This window comes from Orbicella faveolata, unplaced genomic scaffold (genome assembly GCF_042242905.1).
Source record: "Orbicella faveolata isolate gen_17 unplaced genomic scaffold, um_ofav_v1 contig_26, whole genome shotgun sequence".
In the NCBI taxonomy this organism is placed as follows: Eukaryota; Metazoa; Cnidaria; class Anthozoa; order Scleractinia; family Merulinidae; genus Orbicella; species Orbicella faveolata.
The window spans coordinates 1,397,190-1,419,918 of NW_028301554.1; the positions used below are offsets into that span (position 1 = coordinate 1,397,190).

The following is a 22,729-nucleotide window of genomic DNA, read 5'->3' on the forward strand; positions in this document are numbered from 1 at the left end:
ATTGACATAAAACCCATGATGGCAATTTCTAAACAGACCATCCGATAGCTATGGCGCAGTATTGTCCATGGAATGGGTTGATCCTCATTTACGTCCTAATATCTACAAGTTATTTCGAAGCGACCTAATTAACGCAAACTTTTTCAAACACTGTAGCAACGTAACCTTTATTTTGCAAAATCCCCGTGAAGAATCAATACATCAAACAACGGATTTTCCTCACCTAGTCAGGGACTGTTTACGAGCTTTCAAACGCAGATATATTATTTCCTGAATAATAAAAAAAAACACTTATTTCTTCGTCCATGTCTTCGTTGATTTTTACTTTCAACAGAGCTTTCTCTTTACAGGACAGATGAATCAGCCTCCATATACGTCGTAATACAGGTGTAATACAGTTATCATCCCAAAAGATTTGGTTAGGTCTGCGCAAACTGCACAAAAAAATAACAAAGCATGTAAAGTTACATTTGCGTAATGACGTCACAACGTGGCGGTTGACATGTCTTTGTTTGAAGAAATTGGTAGAAAGGCTGTCCACAAATCCGTCGTTCACGTTTTCGAAAATTGGCCACGGTTTTTAGCTGTTTTCAACAATTGCAATTTCGGTTGGAAAAAATCGCTGTTTTCCAAACAAATCTTACTTTTTTCTATAATTTTCAGTGTTCGTATAAAATATGATTTCTTTTTCTTTTCGTTCTCCTATTTATTACTTTCTTTTCAGGAGTACTGATTTAAACTCCAGTTGAGTTTTCTTAGCATCTACAGTTTAAATATCGCAGCCCCAATTCTCGGTATTGTCAATCTTCATTATTGACGTAAATCGAGTGAGCGCAGTCGAAATAGCGAACAATTGCAACAAGCGAGAGACTGGTACGTGTTCGGAATCTATAGGTGGTGGCAAGTAGCGTGAATTTCAATTCGGGATTTTTGGCCACTAACCACGTGTTATTAGGGCAGTTAGTGGCGGATCTAGGTGAGGGACCCGGGGGACCGCCCCCCTTACTTTGGGTAAAACAAGAAAAAATCGCAGAAGGAAGAGAAGCCGGCAGGGCAGGCCCAACCCCCAACCCCTCCCCTTAGCTCAAGGTCTAGATTCGCCACTAGAATGATTTCACGAACCCCGATTCTCATATGCTAATTGGAATCCTTAAATGCTAATGTGCAAGAATTAACAATAGAGCCAGCACGTTCTAAAGTACACCGTTCTAATTTCCAGATGGTTTCTCGCAAACACAAACAACAATGCTTCCAATGTTTTAATCTCTGTTTATCGAGCAGAATCGCTCTAGATCTCATTTTAATCTAGGTCTCGCTTGAAACTTGAACCGATTTAGAAAGCTTAGCTATGTGCACCGAGCAAAACAGGTTCAAACAGAAACTATATTTTAGTGGTCAAAATGCGTTAAACAAACCTTACATTAAACAGTTCAATTAAATAACTGAGAACTGCCCGACTAGAATAAATATTGAGCAAAAACATGGCTTTTTTCTTCCTTATTTCTTGGCCTTGTCTAAATAGGTATTCACTTTTGTGAGCAAGTCGTTCACATTGTTCATGGTGTCCATGGCTTTCTGACACATTTTTTGATGGGCAAGTTGTGCTTCTTTTGCGCGATCAATCTTTCGCTTCTTCTCCTCGTACCTACCATTCTCTTCTTCCGAACTATCCAATGATGAAGCGACCAATTCATTGTCAAGTTTTCTTTTAACAGCTTCCGCTTTTCTTTGACATGGAGTCATCAGCATGGAATACTTTTACTGAAGCTTTTACCTTTATCCTGGTTGTTTTCAGAACGCACCGACTCTTCTTCGATTTTCTGCGTCCCACGGGCGCCATAAATTTGACATTTTGAGAAAAGCCCTGCTTGGGACTTCCTAAAAGGATGACTGCCAGCGCAAACTGATGTTTTTCTTTAAAAAAAAAAAAAAATTTGCACACGTGCAAAAGATGCAAATTCGTGGAATCACTGTTGTAAATAAAAATGGACGCACAAGAGATCCAAGCGGTGGTGTTTAATATTTTGGCATTTTTGTTGCTTTTAACATCAGCACTATCACTGTAGGAATACTCAACTGGTGATGGACAATGAAGGACATATCCGCTTTGTTCAGGCTGGATTCCTAGGGTCGGGAGCACGCACGATGCGGTTTCCTTTCGACTGATGGAACATATTGGTCCAGGGCGTAACTTGGATCTACCACCCAATGCAAAACTTCTGGCTGATAAGGCGTATCCAGATGGTGGGTCACTACTGACACCCGTAAGAGCTAACCGGATGTCTTTATTAAATAACAGGGACAGAAGGCGAGCGCGAAGGTTTAACAAGCTTCTGTCTGAGAGTAGGGTAAAAATAGAACACGTTTTTAAGGAAATGAAAGCTTACAAAGCGAGAGGTCAGATTTGGCGGCACCCACGCTGGCTCATGCCTGTGTGCATGAAATTAGTTGCCCTTTTATCTGAAAGAAGGGCGAGACTCTTCAAAACAGTCCAGAAGATACGGCAAAACGTAACTTCAACAGTTCTCCACAAATGTCCACAAATGCGCACACGTCCTATTTACGTACTGAACTGTCTATAGACGCACAGTAATTTTGAATGCCAAAACGCAATTAGTTCTTTTTTAAGCACGTTTTAGCGTGTGCACGTAATCATCCGAGTTATTTCTTCTTGTCATCGAATAACAGACATATTGCAGTTGTTGAAGCTAAGCTTTATGAACGTTTCCAAGCGGCATCTGGATTGTGAACACAAATTGCTTGTAGATCTGTTCAATGAAAAAGAGTTTAAAAACATCTTGTTTATTTGTCTGTTGTAGGCGCACGTGTGGAAGTTTTATCTTTTTGTACACACTCATTAGCATTCAGTGGAGGAGTCTAATTAGCATATAAGAATCGGGGTTTGTGAAATCACTCTACTGGTAGTATCATAATAAGAACTGTGTTGTTTAATATAATACAATGCATGCGTATTCTTAGGTGCTTTGTTACAGTGCATGTTACAGACATACCCATTATTGCAATTCGGATTTACATTGCTGGTAATTAATATCTCCGACTAATCCCAGCTGAAGTTACACATTGTTTTTAAGAAAATCACGACTAACAGCCAAGATACGTTTGCTCCACTGCGTGATGGTTTACAAGATTTATAATCTAGCCTATTCTGATATATGCGCCAGCAGATCACATTAGTAAGGGAATGCCTGGACTGTTAGACCCCGGGGGGATACCCATGTAAAAAGGACGGGCTGCTCGTCGGATATTTTGATAAGAACAAAAGTGTAGCAGCTCTCGTAAGCTTGTAATTCTCTTCATAGTTAGCAGCTGTTATTGTTTTAGGGCTAGGGGCATTGTTTCTGTTGCTTGTTCTATTCTTCTCTCAAGGGGTATCAAGCCATTCATGTGAGACCTTACGAGAGCTGCTATCTCACCCGAAAAGAACCCCTAAGAGTTAGCAAGATCCTGTTTTGTGGGCGTGGCTTGCAATTACTTCTCCTCTAAGAGGTACCAATTCTTGCATAACTCATTAAAGCCTGTCCTATTTCTTCGGTTCAATACTCGGAAAGGTACCGAAACAGTTCCCACTGTGAACCTTTTGAGGCTTAACACCCTAAGAGGCACCAAAACTACTTTTTTAGCCCCTAAAAGGTACGACAAGCACCCACCCGTCCTTTTTATATGGGAGTCCCCCTCCGGATGTTAGTCAATGAGAAAGCAGTGACCACAGCGTATAATAATAAAAACATCAACCAACTTTATTTAAAGAGGCTCGAACAATTACGTTGGTTCTTTTACAGTTGACTTTAAAAGTAAAATATAAAACTACGAAAAAGATATTACAATATATCAAAGAGATAAGAAAGCAAATGTATTACAAACGTATCAATGTAAACCGCAATCATACAAATGTCGCCGACAGCAAATTAACGATCGTGACATGGTAGCAAAAAGTCTTTTAATATATGTGTTTACTTTTCCTAAGACTACCTAAGCTAAGTCATCGTTACATCTTGCAAATGAAAATAACATGGGATATTCCTACAGGCAGAAGAGGCAAAAATTGACTTTTTACAAGCGCGCCCGAGGAACTGAACTTTATTTACACATCTTAGTTTTTTTTGTTTTTTTTTTTACTACGGTTTACTAAAACATTTTATTGTAATTAAAATAAGTTTATAAGGGAGATAGGACCCTGCGCGCGCTCTGATTGATCGAAAAGCCATGTTTTATCAGAATACAAAACAGAAAAAGCGTGTTTTATTGTTTTTCGCCACATTACCTCTATTCAGCATTTTTGTTAGAGATGGAGAGAAACATTTTCTTTGTTTCTACTTGCGGCATGTAAAATCTACATCATGAAGCAAATAAAGAAACCTAAGCCGAGTATTACATTGTGATGAAACACACCGGACATTTGAGAACACTCGAGAAATGTAGAAAGAACTCCTCCGCGAGTCGTGTTTTCTACATCTCCCTCGTGTTCTCAAATACCCGTCGTGTTTTATCACAGTGTAATACACGGCGTGTAAAACTTAAACACTGCGCCGTTTTACAAGGAGGAAAGCTCTGTATGGTAAGTGGGTTTATCAATAACAGAGAACCATTTACTTAGTACATGAGAAATCTTGGGCAACAGGGTGCCCCTTGGTGGAGCAGAACTTAATTTGAAGGCATGGAGAATATATCACTACCCATCCCTAGCCGGGATAAATAGAGACGTAGAGAGAAAGAGCAAACTCTAGGTGGCCAATGTCTGCTGTGGTCAGACTGGACAACTCTTCTGATATAAACGCTAAGTACAGGCTGGTTCGAGGAGGGTGGGGGTAGCCGTTCCACCAGCGACGACTTTTTACCATGTCAACCAGCCACATGTTGATTTAGTTTATCTTAACGACCCAAGGTTTTCAAAAAAGGTCACGGTAAAACTTAAGTTTGCTGAATCCTCTTGCCAGTGATCTTCAGTTCTGTCCTAAGCTCAAAATGCCGATCCTCCCTTCTTATTGCCATACATTTCCGTTGATGTTAGCTCTGAGAATTTAAGAGTTCATCAAGACAATATCTCCTAGTTGATGACTTTCGTTCTTCTCATCACCTGTTTGTTTAAAATTTCATGGTCTTGTAAGGGGAAATCAGGATTCGATCACTTATTACTGACTACTTAGTCACTGATTACTTGTTACTACTTTCCTATCACATCAATCAGTCTTTTCACGGAGTTATTCACACAAAAATTGAAATGTCGCTTTGGCTCAGACTTGTTCGTACTCAGGACACAAGCCGAGGGGAAAATACCTCGTGGTGGCCATCTTGGATTTCAATGTCAGACCCAAGTACGAGGGTGATGCACAACGTCTCTGTAAGAACATAAAAATAATCAGTTACTGTGAGTAAGCAGTAGATTCACTCGCCACCTGAAATGGTTTCCTTCTTCATGTAAACAGGGTAAAGTTCCTCGGAGACTCCTATGTAAAAAGGACGGGGTGCTTGTGGGAAATTTTGAAAAGAGCCCCTAAGAGGTTCCAAGATCCTATCTTGTGGGCGTGGTTTGAATTTTTTTCACCACTAAAAGGTACCAATTTTAAAACAACAAATTAACTGACACTTTCATAATTTTTAATAGCGTTAAAGACGATTGCTCCAAATACCTTCTACTCGTAAAGTTGAAAATCAACTATACCCGGTCATATTTTTTTTTTTGGCTCAAAACCCTATAACGTACCGCGGAAGCTCCCACCGAGCGAGGTACCGAAACCTTTTCTTAAACCCTAAAAGGTACGACAAGCACCCCCGTCGCCCCCGCAGGTAAAGTAGCTTCAAGTAAGCCTTCATAGAATATTAAAAACGCTACTTCCTTAGTTGTATTAAGCTAATTCTGGTCCAAAAGATATCACCAACAACGTTTGGGTCTTACTTAGCGCGATCCGAGAGATTAAAACGAGTGCTCATTGGCCATGGATTAACAACTAACGTGATTTTACAGCACTGAGAAATATGCCAGCGGTTGCTATGGCTGTTATATAATACCAGAGATACTACGCGCGCTCTGATTGGTCAATAGAGTTGACAAACCTATATTCTATTGTACCGTTAAAAACCCAGTTTCTGAATCTGGCAGCACTAAAGGATAGGACGCAAATTGCCCGACTTAAGTTTGTTACTCTTATTTTGGTCATAATCCAAAAGAATATTTCACTATTACAGACGATTTTAGTGTAAACACTGATGAACTAGTGATTGAAAAAGAATTTGAATGAAGTCCATATCTTTGAATTTTAAACCGACTTTAAAAAGGTACCACGTCGCCTTCGATCATTGGCCAACCTTTTTTACTGAAATACATAGGCCTGGCTGCTGAAATCCAACCATCAGAAGCTTAACCCAGTCGAGAGTTGATCACATGGTAAAAACTCCTTTCATTTACAAAGAACTTTTCTGACAGTGCATTGTACGCCCTCCAAATTAAATTAGTTCATATTAAAAGACACTCTCAAATAGTTGAAGCAATCTTGAAACAGAATTGGCATGATTTGCCGGGATCTTGCTACTTGTAATGAAATGCAAGTTAAAGGATACTGGCTTCAAAACACAACAATGATAAAATTATTGTTATCTTATCTGAAAACTTACCCTTATTTTCCAAATTTAAATGACACGTTATCTCCAATTAACATAAACGGTGCCCACTGCCTCACTTCAGACCAGCCGTTACTCCGCATCCATTTCATGGCCTCGTGAAGAGATTCACTGGCACTCTGTCCACCTAGAAGATGCTCGTAAAAGCGACTCATGAACTGCTCTGTTGCTTCGTCCTCTAGAGCCCACAGTGCCACTAACACTGAGCGTGCACCAGATCCTAAGAACGCTCGAGAAATTCCGATAACTCCCTCGGCTCTGATCTTCCCACGTCCACTGTGACAACAACTAAGTACAACAAGTTTGGCTCGAAGTTGAACTTCTGAAATGTCAGACATTGTCAAAAGGTACTCTTCTTCTGTAGGAAACTTCTTAGTAGACCGCCCGGGAGAGAGGACAATTTCTCCTCTTTCGGCATCACCATGTGCAGCAAAATGTATCAGACCTGCTGAATGTAGCATTTCAAGCACCGCCTGCTTGGTTGCTTTCTCTCCTAACAAAGGCTGAACACCTAGCAGTCGCCCAATCATCTCTGCCTCCTTTCTTGCAAAGGGCAATGGTTTGAAGGTTGTACGACGACTATTGTAACGCACTCTACCAACCTCAGGATCACCGACTATCAGAACACCACACTGACTGTGATAGTCAGTAGGACTGTCCTGGATGCATTTGAGAGTGGTCAAGGAAGGAACAATGCGAATCCTAAACGTGTCTGATAAGTACTTTCCACTGTCATCAAGTAAAGCTGGAAATGGAACATGGCACAAGCAGGGATCAGGAACAATGATGATCTCGGACCCCTCAAGTAAGTCGCTCACAGGAGCGATGATCATATTGTAGAACAAGATTAGATTCAGTTCGGGATCATCCTCACCCCTTCCTTGTCGCAAAGTTGCGAGCTCCTCCTCATGAGAGACATCTGGTTTTGGCTCAATATCATTTAAAGATCGATCTTCGCAATCCTCTTCGGATAAAATACCAAAGCTGCGGAAGCGTTCAGCAAAAAACTCTTCCAAGCTGTCAGATGATCCGGCAGCGTTATCGCTTTCATTTACTGTAATTGTTCGAAAATGCATGACTCCGCTTGTTTTGATAATCCACAAAAACATTGCGTTATCATGATTAGAGATATACAGACAAGAACAGTTGCTTTCTTGTTTCACAATATTCTCTATGCCAACCCAAGTTTGCGGATCAGCTGAGATTTGCCTTTCAACAGAGTACCGTTTTGCCATCAGCTCTGCCAAGGCCCTAGCGCGTGCCAGCTCCACAACATAAAGGGCTTTGTCAGGTTTGTACTCAACAATAAGGAAGGCAGCAAGATGCCGATAAGGAAAACTGCGAATATCTGAGAGCGATATTTTAAATTGATCGTTATCTCTTAGCAAAACACGCAAACTTTCGCTTTTTTCCATGCTCAAGACCAGATAGTCAAATGCTTCCTGGCTCTTTTCTTGGGCTATCTTCACGACTGCAAGTTTACAAAGGCATGCAAACTCTTTGTCTAGGTGTCCAATATCTTGATTAATTGAAAGTGCCTTCTCGAGATAACCTTCAGCAACGACGGGCTCACCAATCGAACTAAACAATGATCCTAAGTTGAAGTATTCTCCTGCTTCTCCTTTTCTGTCACCAATTTCTTTAGTTATCACAAGTCCTTTCTTAAAATATTCTTTAGCTTTTTCATATTCACCCAGAGATTGAAACACAGATCCTAAGTTTCCGTAACAGCATGCTTCTCCTGCTCTGTCGTCAATTTCAACTGTGATTGCAAGTGCTTTGTCAAGTTTTTCTTTAGCTTTCTCATATTCACCACGAAATAGAAACTTAGTTCCGAAGTTTATCCAATCTGTTGCTTCTCCTTTTCTGTCACCAATTTCACTCCTGATCTCAAGTGCTTTGACATTATATTCTTTAGCTCTGTCATATTCCTGAGCCTGTTGAAACACAGTTCCTAAGGTTGCGTAACAGCATCCTTCTCCTGCTCTGTCACCAATTTCTTTCTTGGTTGCAAGTGCTCTCTCAAGATATTCTATAGCTTTGTCATATTCACCACGATATTGAAAAATAGTTCCTAAGTTCGCGAAATCTGATGTTAGTCCTTTTCTGTCACCAATTTCAATTCTGATCGCAACTGCTTTCTCAATATATTCTATAGCTTTGTGATACTCTCCAAGAGATAGAAACACGGTTCCTAAGTTTCCGTAACAGCTTGCTTCTCCTGCTCTGTCACCAATTTCAATTCTGACCGCAAGCGCTTTCTCAAGATACTCTTTAGCTTTGTCATATTCACCACGAGATATAAACACAGTTCCTAAGTTTCCGTAACAGCTTGCTTCTCCTGCTCTGTCACCAATTTGAATTCTGACTGCAAGTGCTTTCTCAAGATACTCTTTAGCTTTGTCATATTCACCACGAGATTTAAAAATGTTTCCTAAATTCACGAAATCTGTTGCTTCTCCTCGTTTCTCACCAATTTCAATTCTGACCGTAAGTGCTTTCTCAATATATTGTTTAGCTTTGTCATATTCACCACGAGATAGAAACACAGTTCCTAAGTTTCCGTAACAGCTCGCTTCTCCTGCTCTGTCACCAATTTCTTTCTTGGTTGCAAGTGCTCTCTCAAGATATTCTATAGCTTTGTCATATTCACCACGAGATTGACAAATATTTCCTAAGTTAGCGAAATCTGATGCTTGTCCTTTTCTGTCACCAATTTCAATTCCGATCGCAAGTGCTTTCTCAATATATTCTATAGCTTTGTCATATTCCCCACGAGATAGAAACACAGTTCCTAAGTTTCCGTAACAGCTTGCCTCTCCTGCTCTGTCACCAATTTCGATTTTGATCGCTAGTGCTTTCTCAAGATACTCTTTAGCTTTGTCATATTCACCACGGCATTCAAAAATGTCTCCTAAATTCGCGAAATCTGATGCTTCTCCTGCTCTGTCACCAATTTCAATTCTAATCGCAAGTGCCTTCTCAACATACTTTTTAGCTTTGTCATATTCACCACGAGATATAAACACAGTTCCTAAGTTTCCGTAACAGCTTGCTTCTCCTGCTCTGTCACCAATTTGAATTCTGACTGCAAGTGCTTTTTCAAGATACTCTTTAGCTTTGTCATATTCACCACGGCATTCAAAAATGTTTCCTAAGTTCGCGAAATCTGTTGCTTCTCCTTCTCTGTCACCAATTTCAATTCTGATCGCAAGTGCTTTCTCAAGATACTCTTTAGCTTTGTCATATTCTCCAAGAGATTTAAAGTTAGCCCCTAAGTTCCCGTAATCTGCCGCTTCTCCTTCTTTGTCACCAATTTCAATTCTGATCGCAAGTGCTTTCTCAGTATATTCTTTAGCTTTGTGATACTCTCCAAGAGATATAAACACAGTTCCTAAGTTTCCGTAACAGCCTGCTTCTCCTGCTCTGTCACCAATTTCTTTCTTGGTTGCAAGTGCTCTCTCAAGATATTCTATAGCTTTGTCATATTCACCACGAGATTCAAAAATATTTCCTAAGTTCGCGAAATCTGATGATTGTCCTGCTCTGTCACCAATTTCAAATCTGATCGCAAGTGCTTTCTCAATATATTCTATAGCTTTGTAATACTCTCCAAGAGACATAAACACGGTTCCTAAGCTTCCGTAGCAGCTTGCTTCTCCTGCTCTGTCTCCAATTTCAATTTTGATCGCTAGTGCTTTCTCAAGATACTCTTTAGCTTTGTCATATTCAGCACGAGATCGAAACACAGTTCCTAAGTTTCCGTAACAGTCTGCTTCTCCTGCTCTGTCACCAATTTCTTTCTTGGTTGCAAGTGCTCTCTCAAGATATTCTATAGCTTTGTCATATTCACCACGAGATTGACAAATATTTCCTAAGTTCGCGAAATCTGATGCTTGTCCTTTTCTGTCACCAATTTCAATTCTGATCGCAACTGCTTTCTCAATATATTCTATAGCTTTGTGATACTCTCCAAGAGACATAAACACGGTTCCTAAGTTTCCGTAACAGCTTGCCTCTCCTGCTCTGTCACCAATTTCGATTTTGATCGCTAGTGCTTTCTCAAGATACTCTTTAGTTTTGTCATATTCACCACGAGATAGAAACACAGTTCCTAAGTTTCCGTAACAGCTTGCTTCTCCTGCTCTGTCACCAATTTCAATTTTGATCGCTAGTGCTTTCTCAAGATACTCTTTAGCTTTGTCATATTCACCACGAGATAGAAACACAGTTCCTAAGTTTCCGTAACAGCCTGCTTCTCCTGCTCTGTCACCAATTTCAATTTTGATCGCTAGTGCTTTCTCAAGATACTCTTTAGCTTTGTCATATTCACCACGAGATCGAAACACAGTTCCTAAGTTTCCGTAACAGCCTGCTTCTCCTGCTCTGTCACCAATTTCTTTCTTGGTTGCAAGTGCTCTCTCAAGATATTCTATAGCTTTGTCATATTTACCACGAGATTGAAAAATAGTTCCTAACTTTGCGAAATCTGATGCTTGTCCTTTTCTGTCACCAATTTCTTTCTTGGTTGCAAGTGCTCTCTCAAGATATTCTATAGCTTTGTCATATTCACCACGAGATTGAAAAATAATTCCTAAGTTAGCGAAATCTGATGCTTGTCCTTTTCTGTCACCAATTTCAGTTCTGATCGGAAGTGCTTTCTCAATATATTCTATAGCTTTGTGATACTCTCCAAGAGATATAAACACAGTTCCTAAGTTTCCGTAACAGCTTGCTTCTCCTTCTCTGTCACCAATTTCAATTTTGATCGCTAGTGCTTTCTCAAGACACTCTTTAGCTTTGTCGTATTCACCACGAGATAGAAACACAGTTCCTAAGTTTCCGTAACAGCTTGCTTCTCCTGCTCTGTCACCAATTTCAATTCTGACCGCAAGTGCTTTCTCAAGATATTCTATAGCTTTATCGTATTCACCAAGAGATTCAAACACAACTCCTAAGTTTCCGTAAGCGGCTGCTTCTCCTCTCCTGTGACCAATTTCTCTCATGATATTGATCGCTTTCTCATAAAGTTTTCCTGCCTCTACATATTTAAATTGTTTTTCATAGATCATGGCTAGTTCTAATAATAGAATGCCTTCATCTTCGCCTGTTTTTCCACGCTCTAGGTAAATGTCAAGAAGTTGCTTGCCGTATTTTATGGCATTTGTGTAATCAAAGATGAGACAATACGCCATGAAGATTGTTTTATAGATAGCAGTGCTAACTAATTTAACAACCTGCTCCTCCTTTTCTTTCGGCATCACATTATTTACGAAAATCAAACATTCTTTACAGACCTCTATAGCTTTTACACCCCGACCGGTGTTGAGAAGGAAAGTTGCAATAGCCAAACCAACACAGATGACTTGAAAAACGTAGTCTAGATTGTTCATTTCGTCCTCCTCTATAAGCCCTGTGAAAAGAAAATACCACTCAAGTTCTATAGTGTAAAATAACATTATACTTTTGTACTTCTCTTCTCCTACGTGTATAAATGAGTACCGGCGAACTTAATGCTGGAGGTAAGCTTGCTGTTGGCTCCTAGCTGGCCGTTTTATGCAAGATGGGACACGTTGGTTTGACTCAGACGAGAAGGTTTCCACCTCGTGCTCAGACTTTATCAAACCTTTCCATTGTAAAGAAAATAACCTGAAGAAATCGTAAATACCCTCGTTCTTTACTGAATGTGTTATCGACCGTGAATAGTAGGAATCAGTGCTGCGAGCACACTTCAATTATCTTGGCTCCTGTGCCGACCGAAACCGGCCTTGGCGAGCATTGTCCTTTGTTCCACTTCCGACGCCATCACCTTTTACCATAACTGGCATTACTTATACTCAAGTTCTGCAAGAGGAAAAGATCTTTCCAATAATGTCCAGATTAGAGTGATTGGGTCAACTGAGCTTGAAATACGCTCAAAAATGCTTCGACATTTGAATGAAAAAATTGGAGGAGAATTTCTTCAATTTAACTACGCTATGTGATATTTAGAATATCGCAAAGATGTATTTTTTTACTAAAAGGGAAACAATACAAGATTAGATTCTTACGTCAATTTTTGTTCCCTTTGAAAAGTGCAAGGAACCAACGAAACATTTGAGTATCTCCGGCGAAATTACAAGAAAACGTATGATTGTATCACAAATGCACGCGTTTGGCGCGTAGGCGAGATGGGTTTAAACCATACAACGCCGGGGTACGGAATGTAAACACCCTCAGGTTCAAAAATGATTTGCACTCTTTGGGAAGTGGAATGCGGTATTCTTTTATAATTAATGCCGGGATACGGAATGAAAAACAGTGAATCGCGATTCATTCTTCTTTGAACTCTCCCTCAGAAGCTAAAAGTAGCTCAAGAAGCCCGAAATACGCATTGATAGCTACAGGTCACAAAATCAACCTGTTCAGATCTATTCCTTGTTATACTCAGTGCCTCATTCCCCCTAGCAGGGTAACGTGATACGCGTAAACTGTCTAGCTTGATGCGCCATGGACACCCGTGTTATCAATCAAACAAAATCAAACCAAGTTTTACCGAGCGCGGTTTCGAGTTTAATTTGGACTGGTTGAAATAAATGAGAGATTAATTTTTCTTACCACAGTGAAGTTCGCACTGGAAAAAGTCGAAACTGAAACAGTCGGCGTATCTCTCGCAACTCCGAGAAAAAAGTATCATTAAAAAATCGAGAGAAGTTTCCATGGATTTAAATCAAGCTGTATAACAACGAATGAGTTCGAGTTTGATCGGTAAGTGATGTTGCTTGTACAGAACATCCTAAAACTGACTTCTGTATAGGTCGTACAGCAAAGCCATGCAGTACATGTACACGGTAAAGAACATTTATTTGTAGTATCATGGTACGATTTAAAGTTCTACTTGGTGTCGGAAGGTGGGCAGTTTCTTTGTCAACTAACTATAAAGGTGCGTTCTTGATCATTGTAGTCTATTCATAAGCTTGAACGTAGGGAATCCGAAGAACTGGTCGGGCGGGTCATGTAGCATTTCCTGAGGCAAATCATTAATAGACTGCTAGCAGATTTGTGCTAGCAGAGGTCTTAAATCCGGGAACTCCGCGCCTTAACCCGGCCAAGCATTACATCATTTGAGGAGGTTTTTGTGATATCTCGAATAATATGTTAAATGTTATCATTGGAAGCCCAAATAATGCATTGTTTTAAAAAAAATAACGACTAACTTACCGTTGCGCAGTAGCCTGTGTTCAGCCGTTCGTTCTTCCAAACAAAAACTGTAGAAATGCGGCTGTGTGTTACTGCTTATAACTGTGTTGCTCGCATAAATTATCCATCCTTGAAGCCATTTCGGTTTCCCAGCATCTGACGTGCCAAGCGGAAACGAAAGAAACGAAATGTTTGTCTTCGCGTGATCTTTGCAGAAGATCATTTGAAAACCAGGAGTATGATTAATAAGGACATAATTATAGAACATGAGCGAGAACTTGTTAAGAAAGGACAACCTTTTTTCGTGTAAATTATCGGTAAAAAAATGACTCGAGGAAGAGTGGGCGGGTAAAATTCCGACCAAAAACAACTCTTTTTCATCATGTAAACATGTATTGGAACCCATGGTAATAGATGTCCAACAGTAGCAATTAAATAGTGAAAGAATGAAAGATGCGAATGCAGCGATAACACTACTGGAAAAATGACCTGAAAAAATTTCAGGCTCTGAACAGGATTCGAACCCACGACCGGTAACGCAAAGGTCGTGGCTTCGAATCCCGTTCAGAGCCAGAAATGTTTTCAGGCCATTTTTCCAGAAGTTTTATGGCTGCATTAGCATCTTTCATTCTTTCATATATTGGAACATTGAGTTATTGTAGTCAGGATATAATATTGTAAGCTTGTGGTTTGTCATTGACTGTTTTTAAGATGTTACTTCAAGAGTTTCGGTTATTGAGTGCTTTAACCTTTATCATTTGAAACTGGAAGATTTTACACGTGATTTCATACAGTGGTCACCAACTGGCCATCAAAATTTCACCGTATTAACGGGGTGGCCGTATGATATTGAAGGGATCGGATCAAAATTTCATAACTGGTCTATTTTAAGTGACTTCTTGACAGACATCACAACTCACTTGTAAGCAACTGCTCTTTAATAAGCATTCAAACTGCAGGTATGTTTTTTTAAAAAAGTTGAAAGTTCAATCAAAACCTGCAATAATAACAATGGGAAGATGAACATAAGTGGTTCGAAAGGCCGTATTATATTAACGGGGAAAAACGGTATTAAAAACAGTTTGGATTTCACAATAAGGCTGTTGGCCGTATTAACAGAGTGGCCAGATTAACGGGGTTTTCTTATGAGAAAATGTATGGGCGTTTCGCCAGGACAAAAAAGACTGGCCGTAAAATCGAGGTGACGTAATTAACGAGGTGACCGTAAGGCGGGGTTCTACTGAATAAGCGCGCGCGCGCTCGTTTTGACACAGGCGAAAGGCAATCGCAAATAACACCGCGGCAAAACGTATGCGCATACGTCAAGTTCAGCATTTCCGGTTTGCCCGTGTTGTTCGGTGGTTCAGATTAATTTTGCTGTTCGCCTCGCGGTGTTTAAGCTTGTTGTTGTGAATCAGCAGCTACAGATGAAAGAAGAAAGGACCACAAATACAAAAAAGGTATGTAGACAATAACTTGTTGCAATTGCTGGTCCTGGAAATGTTCGTTGGACCCTTTAAGAAATGCTCCGCAGTGGCCGTCATTACTGATTAGTAAGCCTTTTGTCAGTTCGTGTTGTACATACGTACATTTATTTGATAAGTAGGTTTTAAAAGTATGCAACTGTACAGCTGATGTGGACCTACTACTACTAAGTCTGGATAAGGAAAACAGAAATTTACAATGCAATCGTCATAATACTAAAAATAGTGTACAATAATGGTTAAAAAGAGGGATCAAATAATTTAAAAATATCTAAAGTAAGGGTTCTTCTTATTTATGCCTGTTTTTTTTTTTTTTTCCATTTGTTGCTTGGACTGCTACAAGATTATATCCGTTGAAAATTTTTTTCATGGTGACAGAGAAGGTTCGTAAGTCTATTCGTTGTTTATCGATTTTATTTAGCCTATAATACTACGAATTTCATAATGGAAGTGATCTCACGATTTCAACTTGTTGAGCTGATCATGAGAAGCTCACTTAAAACTCAAGCTACATGTAATAGTCAAGCACCTGCATGAAAATACAAATTTTCGGTTTCGAAATAAATGTCAATTTTACTTTCAGAATTTCATGATTACAACAGCAGCAAGATTGCCTTCTTTGGTGAGCCATTCTAAATAAAATGCCAGAGAACTTTGAGGTACCATTGGATTTTCATTCAGGATGGATAGGTCAAAGGAGTCTTCAAGTTGTACATTGCCAGTAATAAGAGGCAGAACACCATTACAGAACTGTGTAGTAACTCACTCATTTGAAACAATAAATTTATTAAAATTTAAAATCATTTCAGTGACTAATGTGATTTTCTATGTTACAATAACATGTTTCCTTTATGCGCCACTGTTTTGCTAGCCTATCCATATGTACACAAAAAAACTGTTCAACTAACCGGACAAGTTTTTAATTCACAGTATTTTAAAGTTATAGCTTTCAGATTTTAAACTACCTTACTTTAAACTCACTTGAAGTACATTTGAAATCTGAAAGTTTACAAACATTGGCTGCTCCCTGAGGAGCCTGCTTTTTTGACCATCCACATCCCTTCGGCTTGTGCTGAAACCTCAAATTCTTCCAGAATTGATAACATCTCAGTTGCTGGATAAATAATCCCTCTTCTCTTTGAAGTGTATTTGTTTTCTGAGATCTATAAAAAGAATGGCATTGCTGCAAGTTAGTTCACTGGAACTACTTTTATGTCCTTATCTTTCAAGGGGTTAAATGTGAAGAAAGGTAAAACATCTAGTAATTTTACTTCATTATATAATAGAACTGACATTTATATTGGGGTAAAGCTGTGTCTGCTGTTCTAGTTAAGAAACATGCAATAATTAATTAAACAGACTTTTTAAACTGAGTGGCCTTATATGGTCTTCCAAGGAGACCTGTATTTTAAATACAAATAAGAATAAAACAGGGCAAAGTACGTGAAATATGCTATTGTGCACAACAAAACAAGAGTTCTTTTTTCCTCTAATACACGGTGTTCTTCGCTCAATCTTGGATCTTCCCAGAGAATAGACTGCAAAATGACATTGAAAAGACCAGGTGCAGTTTTGTCAGCAAACTCTTTCATCTGTCCAGGAGCATACAGTGGCACAGCATCACTGCTTCCATAATGATGTTGCAATGATATTTAAAATTTTCCGATCAGCTGGTCAAATGAATTTTCTGAAATTAATAGAAAAGGTAAATATCTATTTTACTAATTTAAATAAATTATTGAAATAATTTTATTTATTAAATTTAAATATTTAATTCTCTGCTTGTGTCAATCACTGTCGTGTGTTGGTCTTAACACATCCTCTTACTTATTGGATTACACAAATGCAATACCTGTATCAGAAATATAATCTTGAAATGGTGTCTGTTACCCTTACCGGTCACCTAAACAACATGTTATTTTGATTGTTACCTAAGTCACTAGTCAATATTCAAACAAAAATAATTATCAGTTTTCCAAATCATTGAAAGGATGAGACTTGAATAGTTTGTGGCAACTCTGATGCAGCATTTTTTTCTTGGCCAAGAGACTCCTCAGATAACTCTTCCAAATCATTGCCATAATAATTGAGAAGTCCTCTAAATCCTTCTCATTAGTGCTTATGACTTCAACTGAATGATAAAATTTATGATATTGTCATTGACCATGTGCAATACATGTAAATAAGGATAATCTGTTTGAATGAGTTTTGGTCAGATGGTGTTATTATAGTGTGCCATGGATTATCATGATGTCAAACAATTATCCTTCAAAATACTTGTATCTTGTATGTCTTGTATCTTTACATTTCAGGTGAGTGATACTAACCTGATAGTTGAGTTAAGTTATGGATTTCTGTTGTCATCCTGTTACAAACTGTTTTATCCATTGTAAATTCACAATAGCAATTTATTTTTACCACCCCAAATGATGTTTGTATTTCTGCCATGGATGTTTGCTGGCTTTTTAGGTACCACAGGTCTATTCCACAAGTCTCTTCTAGAAATTTAAGTCTTTAGAACAGCAATTGGAAATGGTTCTGAACTTTTTGGAGGCCTTCACTACTGCTGTGTTGCTGCTTTAAGTTCTTGTGTAGTCCTAAAATTGGTAAATTGCAAGATCTAAATAAAAAATTAAAAGAAAAATAAGAAATAAACATATTAGTGATGAGTTTGTTTGTATCCAGATACTGAAAATGGATGTCCAAAAAGCATATCCCCCCACTAATGAAAAATGGAGTGGGTAAATTTTTAGTGAAATTTTTCATGAAGTGGGTGCTCATAGGGTTCCTGGGTACCCCTCTAACTGAATCCTCGGTGTGGAGACAACATTGCAGTACTACTGAATTTCAATAAGTATATGTGAAACTGACATTAATTTTAGATATTATTGGTGCAATTTTATGGGTCTGGTCTTAGGAAAAATAAGTTTGTCAAGTGGCATAAAGTTCTTGTTTTGCTGTCTTTAAAATTATTATTTTTCTTTAAATTTGTTTGGCAATTAATTTTTCAAAATAATATTTCCCAGCTTCTGTGCTACCTTTTTCTTTCCACAATATACCAGTTTTAGACTGAACTGCCTGAGGTGGCTTTTTGCTACCTGCACCCCAACAATTAATTTTAGTGAAGCAATTGACAGTACTGTACTGTAGTCAAGAAGAGTAAAATAAAAATGTGAGGTACATTAATGCAAATAACACTACAACATCAGTAGTGCGAGATAATTTTATAGGTACCTTTTGGAGTTTGTCATCTGAGGGCTGTTTATTTCCATCTTAGTGGAGAACCATACATGCGTAAGACTTGGATCATTTAACACGAAATATAATTAAATTTATAATGAATTTTTTTGGTATCATGTCTATTTTGCCCCAAATTTTACAAAATTTGATACCAACAACTTGTTTATTGTTACAACAAAAATCTAAGAGTATGCTTTCCTTTTCCTTAATTTCATTTAATTTGCTGGTAAGAAGATTCCGAAAATCCTTGCAGCAATCCAAGGCAGTGCGAACCTGCGTGTCAATTATAATTAACCGATGTCTAATTAACTGACCTGCCAGTAGTTCGTAACACCGGCGGCTTCTAGTCAGGATGCGAGGTAAACCTTGTTTCTTCGTCCACTCTGGTACAGCATTTGTAGCACCACCTTGCACCTGGCTTGTACCCATGACATGTTGCTCCTATGGCATCCAGGACTGCAAAAAGTTTCGCAGGAATGCGCTGTTTCTTGACGCCTCGCGAATGGTTTTCTCTAGGAACCGAACATCTGTTGTTGCTCGTCCGTATTTCGTCCCAGTGAACATGGCAAACTGTTGAGCCCACTTGAGTTCGGCAGCTCTGGTTAAATCTTCATACAGAAAATATTTTTTGCCGGCACATTTACGGCTGCTTTTGTCGGCTTTCCCACATTTTTCTGCGAAGGAACCTCACAACCAAACCAACGCAACAAGGAGTACTACGTAAAAAAAAAAATGCTCTTGTCGAGCACGAACGCGCCCGAAATTCTCTCATATTTTGTTGTTGGTGCAAACACCAAACCCCGGGGTGCAAGCGCTTGAAACTTAAATGAAAAATAAACTTTTCAACGAGACAAACCTTTCCCCCACTTTCTTTTGCTAACTCTTACTTTTTGTTTTCAAACTTCGCGGTACGAGATTTTATCTTGTTTACATTGGATTTTAATACGTAACCGGAAATGCGTAATTTACCGGAAGCTCAAATTTGTACTCATGCGCAGTGCGTTTTACCGCGGTGTTATCGCAAATGGCCTATTGGTCTATTCAGAAGACGTCGCGCGAGATTCTGTTTAGCACGCGCGTGAGTCCCGCGATGCGTTTCTTGAATTCTGCATGTCTCCTTCTGAGCGTGCACGTTTAACGTGCTGCCTTTTTGAATCACGTGTAAAGCCTTTCAGTTTCAATCCGTAAAACGTTAAGTACTAAACGAAACGTGTTGAAGTAACATCTTAAAAACAGTCAGTGACAAATTAGTAAGTTACAATGTAAACATGTCTTTGCTCGTGCTTTCAACACCCACCCGGCGCTTAATCACCAGTCCCTCACTACCGCTTGTAGATTTAACTGAGCAGACGCAAGTTTAAAAAAAAAATTCAGTTAATGATTCTTCACGTCTATACTGGTTTGTAAACAGTCGGCATCATTACTAAGCACACCGTGTATTTCGACAGAAGCAAATTATATGTTTCTGATTTCGATAATAGATCACTCAGTAAGATTTATGTGGTCCTTGGCGTCGCCGTCGCCGTTGCTTAAGCCGCTTGCTTAGTTATCAATGCGCTCTCCGGCCCACACAATTGACATAGAAGCCATGATGTTAATTTCTGAAGAGACCATTTGATAGCTATGGCGCAGTATTGTCCATGGAATGGGTTGATCTCACTGTACGTTTTAATATCTACAAGTTATTTCGAAGCGACTTGATTAACGTAAGCTTTTTCAAACACTGTAACAACGTAACCTTTATCAGAATGCAAAATCACGGTAAACTTTTTTTCATATAAATTACCGGTAAAAGATGACTCAAGGAGGAGCGGGTGGGTACAATTCTTACTAAAAAACTCTTCTTCATGATGTAAACATATATTTAAACATTAAGCAATTGTAGTCAGGAGATGACACTTTCAGTTTTTGGTTTGTTACTGACTGTTTTTAAGACGTGACTTCAAGACGTTTCAGTTAGTGCTTAGACCTTCTTCAGTTGAAACTGAAAAGTTTTACACGTTATTCAATGTATGAGCGCGCTTGGAAGGTTACGTCTTAAACATAAAAAAACTTAGCGCACGTGAGTCACGCACTACATTCTAAGTTTCTAAGCGCGTTCGTTTAACGAGCTGTCTTTTTGAGAAGAGAAGAGAAGAGAAGACGAGAAGAGATATTCCATATCCAAAAAGGAACTATGCATTATTTTGTTTATCATATAGACATACTAATAACGACGTTTTGGACGGTTTTCCGAAGATTTCCGATCAATTTCCGAAGATTTCCGTTCGAAGATTCTCCTTCCGAACAATTTCGGAAAATGTGGAAGATTACAGAAGATTGCCGAAGACTTTTGAGGACGATTCGAAGATGTTTCGATCATATACCAACAAATTTAAGTACAGTTTAAGGTTCAAACATGATATCAGTGAAGCCATCAATATCTTTACTAGTGAGGATATGGAAAATACGCCATCCGAGTCCCGGATGTAGTATCGTATAAATTTTACGAGTGGTGTATTTTCCAGTAAAATACTCGTCTCCATATAATAAAAAAAAACTTTCAGTTTCAACTGATGGAGTTGTAAGCACTAAACGAAGCGTGTTGATAAAGAACAACTTTAAGAACAGTCAGTGGCAAAATGGTAACTTACCATGTAACCAGGGGGGAGTGTGCTCCCTATAATAGCCTATACGGGGGGGTTCCGCCCGAAAGGAGTACCTTTCTCAGGCCTCAGGGATATAAAAGGGTAGGGATTACACAAGTTGAGGTATAGGAAAGGGTAGGGAAATGGGAGTATCTTGACTCCTGCCGGAACATGAACTGAATATAAAATACTTGACTTTTGGTTAACATCTCTTCTGGCAAAGCTTGATGTTTTCCGTAATATTTTTCATTAACTTCATTCCAAGGGTTTAGAAACGGGATGCAGTGTTCTTAAGAAGGTGTGTGAAAGGGGTTTCTTTATAAATAAAAGGTATCCAGTGGGGTAGCTTTTCTGTCAAAATGGAATACAAAAAGGTAAGGGGTTGGACCTCCGGCCAGAGCTTCCCCGTTAAAAACGTACTAGAGTAACATAAGCCTGCAGTGCAGACGTATTTTGACCAGCGAGCGCACGCATTTTGATAAGGCAAGCGTCACCTTGGATTCAAACTCGCAAGAGACGAAAAGAGGTCCTAAGGTGTAGGAGTACCGATAACTCGGGAACACCCGGAAAACGCCTGCGAAAGGTAATCGCAAATGGCCTATTGGCCTATTCAGAAAACGTCCCGCGAGACTCTGTTTAGCACGCGCGTGAGTCCCGCGATGCGTTTCTCGAATTTTGCAAGCCTCGCCTTCTGAGAGTGCGCGTTTAGGGTGCTGCGTTTTTGAATCACGTGTAAAGCCTTTCAGTTTCAACCGATAGAACTTTAAGCACTAAACGACCTTGTTGAAGTAACATCTTAAAAACAGTCAGTGACAGATTAGCAACTTACAATGTAACCATGTCTTTACTCGTGCTTTGAACACCCACCCGACGATCACCACCAGTCCCTCGCTACCGCTTGTAGATTTGATTGAGCAGTCGCAGGTTTGAAAATGTTTCAATTACAGATTTCGTTTACCATGGTTTGGTTTGGGTTTTGTCGGCATCATGTGGCTAAGCACGCCATATATTTTAATAATAGCTGATTTATATGGGCTTTGTTTCAAGGAAAACGAAAGATTGAAGAAACCCTCGAATTTTTAACAAGTCATTTTGGTGCTGCATTGTCCATAAATAGGGCTGTCCTCTCTGTATACAGGGGGGAGACTCTTAGGGGGGTTCGAAGGGTTCGGTCAAACCCCCTAAATTAAAAAATGATACATTGTAACACGCTGACTTGGTCTTGAAATTCTCGAAATCCCATTTCCGAGGAACTCAATTTTAAAAGTTTCTGGGGGAGGAGGCCCCCCGGAACGCCCTACAGGGGACCCCCTTGGGCGGTCCGTATCTCGAACCCCCTTCTCTAAAATCTTGTACCCGCCCCGGGTATAGCTCGCCTCGATTTTTAAAGATAGGTCATTTCGGAGTGACTTGGCTGGGACACGCTCTCAAACGCTGCAGCAACTTAACATTTATTATGCAAAATCTCGGTGCTGATATACATCATGATATAAGACCCTTTTAGAAGCTTTTCAATACAATTTTTACCGCAATTGCTACTAATCTCGCAATCTGATTGGCTAA

The 22,729-nt window shown here is 39.3% G+C and overlaps 1 protein-coding gene and 2 long non-coding RNA genes across 3 annotated transcripts; 1 reads left to right on the plus strand and 2 right to left on the minus strand.

Moving 5' to 3' along the window:
* Positions 1 to 4,115: 4,115 nt before the first annotated feature.
* On the minus strand, positions 4,116 to 13,947 carry LOC149107553 (uncharacterized). Its single transcript, XM_089295140.1, has 3 exons — positions 13,837 to 13,947; positions 6,631 to 12,049; positions 4,116 to 5,357 (listed from the first exon to the last, which is right to left on the minus strand). The coding sequence occupies exon 2, from the start codon at positions 12,027 to 12,029 to the stop codon at positions 6,633 to 6,635; it is 5,397 nt and encodes a 1,798-aa protein (XP_089151266.1). The 5' UTR covers positions 12,030 to 12,049; positions 13,837 to 13,947; the 3' UTR covers positions 4,116 to 5,357; positions 6,631 to 6,632.
* Positions 13,948 to 14,847: 900 nt separating this feature from the next.
* On the plus strand, positions 14,848 to 16,102 carry LOC149107554 (uncharacterized). The gene is made up of 2 exons (XR_016209093.1): positions 14,848 to 15,275; positions 15,883 to 16,102. It is a non-coding gene; the product is annotated as an uncharacterized LOC149107554 (long non-coding RNA).
* On the minus strand, positions 15,620 to 17,760 carry LOC149107555 (uncharacterized). The gene is made up of 2 exons (XR_016209094.1): positions 17,152 to 17,760; positions 15,620 to 16,462 (listed from the first exon to the last, which is right to left on the minus strand). It is a non-coding gene; the product is annotated as an uncharacterized LOC149107555 (long non-coding RNA).
* Positions 17,761 to 22,729: the final 4,969 nt, after the last annotated feature.

Bases quoted from the DNA above. Each gene is read 5' to 3' on its own strand.
- LOC149107553 (XM_089295140.1), bottom strand. From the start codon at position 12,029: ATGAACAATCTAGACTACGTTTTTCAAGTCATCTGTGTTGGTTTGGCT.